The 8,005-nt window shown below is 47.0% G+C and overlaps 1 protein-coding gene across 1 annotated transcript in view; it reads right to left on the bottom strand.

The window, feature by feature from the left end:
• Nucleotides 1-2,134: 2,134 nt before the first annotated feature.
• KL (klotho) overlaps nt 2,135-8,005 on the bottom strand; it is a 55,394-nt gene continuing 49,523 nt past the window's right edge. The window contains exons 4-5 of the mRNA XM_004386037.1: nt 3,772-4,873; nt 2,135-2,472 (exon numbers count right to left, since the gene is read on the bottom strand). Of these exons, the coding sequence (XP_004386094.1) occupies nt 2,135-2,472; nt 3,772-4,873 (1,440 nt within the window). The remainder of the gene's footprint in view (nt 2,473-3,771; nt 4,874-8,005) is intronic.

The following is an 8,005-nucleotide window of genomic DNA, read 5'->3' as shown; positions in this document are numbered from 1 at the left end:
CTGAACATATATTACTCTTATAATCAGAAAAATACATACATCAACTATTGTTTTTCCTGTCTCTGATTTTAATAATAAGTCTGATTTTTAAGAGAATGCCACCAAAATCTTGTTTTTCATGGGAAAAAAAAATCATACCACCTCTACAGATGACATAGGATCCAGCACAGTAATTTACCGGACAGTCTCACCCTGCTTCAGCGAGGTTTGTTATTATACGGCTCACCTGACACAATACAAGCTTATCTGTAAAATGAACGTTCGGATCATCTCAACTCCAAAGAAAAGAGAGAGATGCCCCTGTCCTCAGATCAGCAGGGTTTCTGAAGGGACTGTCAAGGACAGGACCTGATTAGCCCCTTCAGGAAATCAGTAGTATGTGTAGCGTATCCGTTCAAAACCAAACTAGCTCCAAGCTAGTTCCACAAAAGTAGCAGCAAGATAAAATGGGCCTGGGGGATCACAGAACAAATCATCCAGTCTCATCAGACCAGACTGCTTGAACCTATTAAGAATTTTACAAACTATAAATTCAAAGAAGTTGGCACGTTCTAAACACTAGAAAATCGACGAGTTCTTGTTTGTTCTTATTCTCTCAAGGAAGGTCACCTCATTCCAAGGTTTGCTCCAGAATAAAAGGGTTTATAATCAAAGAAATCAGAAGGTTGCTCGTAATGAGCGCCCCGTCCCGAGAACCACGCAATACAGTGCATCTCACCACCTGTTTATGCCTCCCGAGGAGCCCAGCATCTATGATCCATGTTTATTGTTCGGCAGACATTTATCAAAAGTCTCCTATGTGCAGGCCCTCAACGAGATGCCAATGGAACAAAGCCCTAAAAGACCCAAACAAGGTCTCTGGGTGACGCAAATGGTTTGGGCTCAAGGCTGGTGGTTTGAACCAGCCAACGGTGCCCTGGAAGAAAGGCTTAGCCATCTGCTTCCACAGAAATGGTTGTTGCTGCTGCCGTTATTGTTAGGCACCGCTGAGTTGATTTCTACTCACAGTGAGCCCATGAGACGGAGTAGAACTGCCCCGCAGGGTATTCTAGGCTGTCGTCTTCACCGAAGCAGACTGTCAGATCTCTCTCCTACGGACCTTCCGGGTGGGTTCGATCTGCCGACCTTGCAGTTAGTAGCCGAGTGCTTAACCACTGCACCACCAAGGATCACAGCCGAGAATACCCTATGAAGCTAGGTTCTGCTCTCTAACACAGGGGTCACCATGAGTTGAAATCCACTAGATGGCAATGGATTTGGTTTTGGGTTTTAAAGGACCCAAGCCTTAGAGAGCACCTCGAAAGTCACAGCAAATGAGGGTCTGTAAGGTTCTCTGCTAAGTATACCACTGACCACTTACATATGTCAATATCAGCGGCCTTTGACAGCAACACTGCTTTTCAGTGAAACCTTCCAACCTCGGGTCCTTTGGCATCTCTCCAGTATCTGCCATCTTTCTCACGGGAAGCTTGGTTCCAGAGAAGTTTAGGCATTAGGAATTATCAGGGCAGTGGGGAGATTGGGGGCTTAACTTTTTATTCTAACATTTGCGATTAGTCCTGCAATGAAAACATTAAATTTAGAAACAGGCGCGGGTGAAAATATTCTTAAGCTTGTCAGTCAGTTTCTGTGAAAGTTTGCATTGGTATGGTTTCCATTTTCCATGCCTTTAGGAGAATACGTTACAGAAATGATGGTCCCTGTCCGTTTTTTAATCCCCCTAAAAGAGAACAAACCCAGTCATCATCAACAGTATTCAATAATTTATAATCACCTGTGCCCCAGTGGCACAACGGTTAAACACTCCACTAACTGAAAGATAGGCAGTTCGAAGCCACCCAGCGGCTCCACAGGAGAAAGACCTGGCGATCTGCTCCGGTAAAGATTACAGCCTAAAAACCTATGTGGCAGTTCTACTCTGTCCCACGGGATCGCTGAGACAGCGATGAGCTTGACGGCACCTGACAACAACACGGTGCTCATTTCAAACCTCTGCCCTGCACCTTGCAGGAAGGTTTTCTAAAGCTGAGATACAGGAAATCTACAGTTTCATGACACCATAAGGTGTAAATGGCGAACAGCTCATGAGTGTGCATACTTATTTCAAAATCAATGAATAGGAAAATGTCCAGAACTATTTGTAACTTCTTCGACCTTTCTTCGAGTAGTAAAAAATAAGGGAAAGTGAAATAATAAAAGCAAGGAATAGAAAAGCTAGGAAAGCTAGTAAAGTCTTCCGGGTGTGGAAGAAGCTGCACTCGGCACACACGGTAAATTGCTCCGGACAGAATCTTCCCAGACTCCCGGGGCCTGGGAAGCCACTGTTGTCAATGATTTTCCTGTAATGTTTCACGGACGGTTTGGGCTCGAACTGATTCGCGGAGTAACGATAGAGGCCAAACTTGGGAGCGGTGCGGTCACTCAACGAATAAGCAAAGTATCCGCAAAGATTGATACCATCCAATACGTAAGCTAAACAAATGAAAAAAAGGACAGGAGACTAGTTATTAAAATATTTTGGGCACAACACATCATTTTGCATAGCTTTGGTGCATCAGGGAAATTTTCAATACCACTGAATAACACTGCAGACTAAATTAGATATAAGTTTAAAGGGCTCCTTTATGCAAGGACAAGGAGCCCTGGTGGTGCAACAGTTGAGTGCTCAGCTGCTCACCCAAAGTTCTGCGGTTTGAACCCATCCAGCAGTTGGAGAAAGACCTGGCGATCTGCTCCTGTAACGATGACAGCCTAGAGAACCCTATGGGGCGGTTCTACTGTGTCACATGGGGTCGCTACGGGTCGGAATCGACTCAAGGGCACCCAACAACAGCAAACATGCAAAGACAAATACGCAAATATCCAGACAAGTATTGAGCTACAGTTAGCAGTCCGTCTACATAATTAAATCTACTGTGATGTACTCGGGTGAAACCTTCTGCACGTGGATCAGTAGAGCTGCTGAGATGGAAATCATCTGATGGAAGACAAGCTGGCCCCTGTTTTTATCCATCCAGAGTAGGCGCGAGGGATTTTTCCCTTTCAGCTAAACTCCTTTATCCCTGGGGAAGGTGTTCTATGTCTCTCAGACTTTTTCAGTGGAGCAAGGAATGGACAGCGCTTTGCTGTGAGGGTGACAGCGTGTAATTATGTTTAAGAGTTTCTATCAGGTAGCAGGAGCCCTGGTGGTGCAGTGGTTAAGAACTATGGCTGCTAACCAAAAGGCCGGCAGTTTGAATCCACGTGTTGCTCCTTGGAAACTCTATGGAGCAGCTCTACGCTGTGCTAATGGGTTGCTATGAGTTGGAATCGACTCAACGGCAATGGGTTTGGGTTTTTGCATCAAGTAGTAGGTGGTGCAAAAGGAACCTTGGTGGCGCGATGGTTAAGTGCTCGCCTGCTACCCAAAAGGCTGGCAGTTTGAACCTACCCAGAGGCTCTGCAGAAGAAAGATCTGGCAATCTGCTTCCATAAAGATTACAGCCTAGGAAATCCTATGGGGCAGTTCTTGTCTGAAACATGGGGCTGGTGTGAGTTGGAATCGAGTGGACAACACCTAACAACAGCAGGTGGGGCAAGTGGTTGGTTAACGTGCTCGGCTGCTAACCAAAAGGTTGGTGGTTTGAGTCCACCCACGGGCACCTCAGAAGAAAGGCCTGGTGATCTACTCCCAAAAAATCGGCCACTGAAAACCCTATGGAGCACAGTTCTGTTGTGACACACGTGGGGTCGCCAAGAGTCAGAATCTGGCCGGTCGCGTCGGCCCCTTACCTTTCAGAGCCTCATTTACGTAGCTGTGTATGTAATGTGCCCTCAGCCCGTCCTGCACCTCCTGGGGATCATCATCAACTCCATTGGCAATTACGTACATGGGACGGTCTCCGTACTTCGATTTCAGCCAGTTCAGGACCCTGCGTAACCCCCAGGGCACCACGGCCACCTGACTAGGTGAGTTAAGCCAGGTGATGTCGGTCATCTCTTGCACTTCCAGGTAATCATTGTACTTCCCTGGATCTTCCTTCTCCCAGTCGACAAGGATGGTGGTGTAATGGCTTAAAGCTAGAAAGTCAGAGGAGCCCTGGATCAACTTTTTTTCATCTTCCGTGAAATACGGGAGAAGGAAATTGTTTCTCTGGCTCAGCCAGTCCCTCATGACACGTGGGTAATCTCCAGAGCCAAAAATGGGCTCGGCGAGCCAGCCAATGTCGAATTCCAGAACTCTCTCGGCCACTTCTTTGTCCTTCTGGGAGAAAGGGCAGGCCGGCTCTATCCAGTCGGCCTGCAACGCTATGGCTATCTGGCCTTTCTGAGCGTGCCTGAAGTTTCCGTCATACATACGCCAGGCTAGTGCGTGGGCTCTCAGGAGGTTGTGCCCGGCACTGTAGGTCATGTTCCTTGTAGATGGCTGGTTCATGGTGATCCAGAACTTGACAGAGTGGCCGAGATGGTTAAAGCACAGTCTGGCATATTCTGCAAAAGCCAGGGCGGTATGGGGGTTCTCCCAGGCTCCACGCTGGGCCAGGGGTGCTGGCAGTCCTTGGTGCGGGGCCGCCGGCTGCCACAGGGCCACCACTGGGGTAATGTTGGCACGGACCAGCTCACTGGCCAGGCAGCGGTAGTAATGCAGGACCGTGTGGTTGATCTGGGACTGGTTACCCAAGGGGAGGACCAGGGCCCAATCCAGGGAGAAGTGGAAATGTGTCACGTGCGTCTCCTGGAGCAAGGCGATCTGGGGCCGGATGGCAGCAAAGTCGACACAATAGGATGTCCTCTTCTTGGCCATCACCCCGTCCACTTTAATGAGCCGCTTGCTGTGGTGGACATCCCACAGGTAGACATTCGGGTCCGTAAACTGAGACAGGGTGGTGTCTACCTGGGAAGAGCAAAGCCAGCATTAGATTCACCTGGCAGTCTCGGAAAAGCTGTACAGGGCAGAAAATCCCTGCGTGGCGCACACAGGCACTCAGCTACCAGCTGAAAGGCTGGCAGTTTGAACCCACCCAGAGGCATCTCAGAAGGAAGGCTTGGCCATCTGCTTCTGAAAGGTCACAGCCTTGAGAACCCTACGGAGCACAGTTCTACTCTGCACACGTGGGGTCGCCGTGAGTCGGAACTGGCTCTCGGCAGTGAGCAACAAGTATTAGGTACGTCCCTGAGGGGTGCCTGTGGCCAGCCCGCTTGGCTGCTGACGGGAGGTTTGGAGGCTTGAGTCCACCCAGAAGCCCCTGGGAAGACAGGCTTTGAAAACCCCACGGAGCAGTCCTACTCTGCACACGCGGGGTCGCAGTGGGTCTGAACTGATTCAAGGGCAAGCAAGTAACAAAACAAACAAGCAAGATGAGCCAAAACTGGAGCCTTTCCAGCTGAAAACTTAAAATGTTTCTCGTAAGTTGTGAGTTCCTGAGGAAGGAGACACTCCCAGTTCTTCCAGGCACACTTGTTTACTCGTAGTTCTCGCTGACACAGAACTGTTACTTCAACATTAAAAAAGAAAATCCAAATTTGTTTGGTGACTTCAGATGACAAACACCATTCCCACACACCCGTCTGTACTGAGGAAGCAGAATATTTTTGGACAGTTTTCTTTTCATTTAAGAAACCACCAATGATATGAGACTTTCAGATTTATAAAAAAAAAAAAACTAGGCAGAAAAGAAAAGCTTAAGACTGAGTGAGTTATTCAAAACATGAAGTTATATTTAAATTGTGCTTATTAAAATCTCGTCCTAAAGTGAGATCTGCTGTAGGAAAAATAAAAAACCAGTTGTTCTGGCGTCACTCCGACGCATGGCGACCCCATGTGTGTCAGAGCAGAGCTGTGCTCCAGAGGGTTTTCAGTGGCTGATTTTTCAGAAGTAGATTGCCAAGACTTTCTTCCGAGGCACCTCTGGATGAATTCAAATCGCTAACCTTTTAGGCAGCACCGAGTGCGTTAAGCCTTTGCCCCACCCAGGGACTCCATGCTGTAGGCAGAAGACGCTTAAATAAATCTAATTATTGCCTTTATGGGCGTTAGGGTCTATGACAGAATTTAACAAATTAAGCCTGGCTGATCTTCGGAAGTCTGATAGAGAACGTGGAAATGAAAAGCACTGTCGCCCCCCACGCACGGCGGGGTCTGTTCATGCAGACGGTTTAATTTTCCAGAGCCTTTCTCGGTGATGATGATGGCAACAGTGGCTCTGAATCACATGGGGTATCACCTTCCAAAGCAGAAGCAGGTGTTGAAGGAAAGCGGACATGTTGGAAACTCACAGTCGCACCGTCTTCCCATCTTCCCTGCATGTGAGCACAGCGGAGGAAATGCAAACTGCAGGTCTGCCAGGAGACCACACTGCTTCAGCCAGTCTCCGCCTCTATGATCCGTTTAGAGCCAGATCCTTCCTCTGACCTGCATGGATGTCCCTGGGTGGTGCAAATGTTTGTGCTCGACCATTAACCTAAAGGTCAGCAGTTTGGACTCACCCAGCGGTGCCGCGAAAGAAAGGCCTGGCGATCTGCTTCTGTAACGATTACAGCCAAGAAAACCCTCTGGGGCAGTTCTACTCTGTAACACATGGGTTCGCCATGAGTCGGAATTGACTCGAACTGGGTTTGGCTTTGGTTATAAAAATCAAGGCCCAGACAAATCCACTTTTGAATCCGTTTTGTTGCATTTTATGGGGCTGTTGCAAATTAGCTGCTGTTTCTCTGGAGAGGTCAGCGCTGTGTTCATCAAGGAAAGTAATAAAAAGGCAGCGTGTCAAAGGGAAATTGCTTTTCCTGGAGACTCGTCCTTGTAGATCACCCACGTTTCCCCTAAAACTCTGGGAATCCTGTCAGAAACACTTCCACCACGATGCACCCATAAATCACGTCTCCTCAGCTTCACAGAGGAAAACATTTCCATGCTCTTTGGAAGTGAAAATGCTCATCGCCTGAAGGAATTTGTTTGTATTATTTTTAGTGTTCTGGGCTGACTTAACTCAGAACTTTAATACCATAATTGCTCCAAAACAATGGCTTTTAGTCAGTTCATCTGGAAACAGACACGAAACGGTAAATATAATTTCTACATAAAAAAAAAAATACGTGACGCTTAGAAAGGAATGTTTAGGCAACATTCCATCTAACTTCCATTAATTTATTGACTGATTTTTTTACAAAAAAAGAAGAAATAATAAAGTTGGGCCTCAAATGTCTTTCCTTCCTTTCAGAAGGAACAGTGTAGTTAATTGCTCATCTTTACTATGCTACTGAAGAAACATTTTCCTAACACTGTCCAGAGTTCGAGAAACTCTATGTCTTCAGCATGTAGCATGTTCTGTACCTAGAGTTGTTGTTGGGTGCCGTCCAGTCGATTCCGACTCACAGTGACCCCATGTGACAGAGCAGAACTGCCCCATCTGGTTTCCCAGGCTGTAATCTTTACAGGAGCAGGTCGCCAGGTCTTTCTCCCATGGAGCTGCTGGGTAGATTCGAACCACCAACCTTTGGGTTAGCAGCTGAGGGCTTAATTGTTGTGCCACCAAGGCTCCTTACTAGTTACTGGAAAACAAAACTGTCAGCTGGGAAACTGGGTCTAAGTAAAGTGACAATCTCTGTAAATAAGTCTAAAGTCAGACTTCAGACAGGTTGTGTGCTTCGTGGCGTATTATTTTTAAGTTTTTCAGATGAAATGCTTGCCTCATTAATATTGTTGTTCTTAAGTTCCATCAAGTCAATTCCAACTCATGGCGACCCCGTGTGACAGAGCACAGGTGCCCCATAGGGTTTTCTAGGCTGTAATCTTTACAGGAGCAGATCACCAGGTCTTTCTCCCAAGAAGCCGCTGGTAGATTCGAACCACCAACTTTCAGTTAGCACCCAAGCGGTAAACTGTTGTGCCACCAGTAGTCCTTGCAAAGACATTTACTCCTGTGTATTAAGAGTCTGAAATACTAGTCAGCAGAGGAAAAATGAGTTTTAATATAATGTATTCAAAACGTATTGCTTGTAAATTTAAAAAAACACACAACACACACGT

Source organism: Trichechus manatus, unplaced genomic scaffold (assembly GCF_000243295.1).
Source record: "Trichechus manatus latirostris isolate Lorelei unplaced genomic scaffold, TriManLat1.0 scaffold00153, whole genome shotgun sequence".
NCBI classification, from domain to species: domain Eukaryota; kingdom Metazoa; phylum Chordata; class Mammalia; order Sirenia; family Trichechidae; genus Trichechus; species Trichechus manatus.
This window is presented reverse-complemented; position numbering and strand designations above follow the sequence as displayed.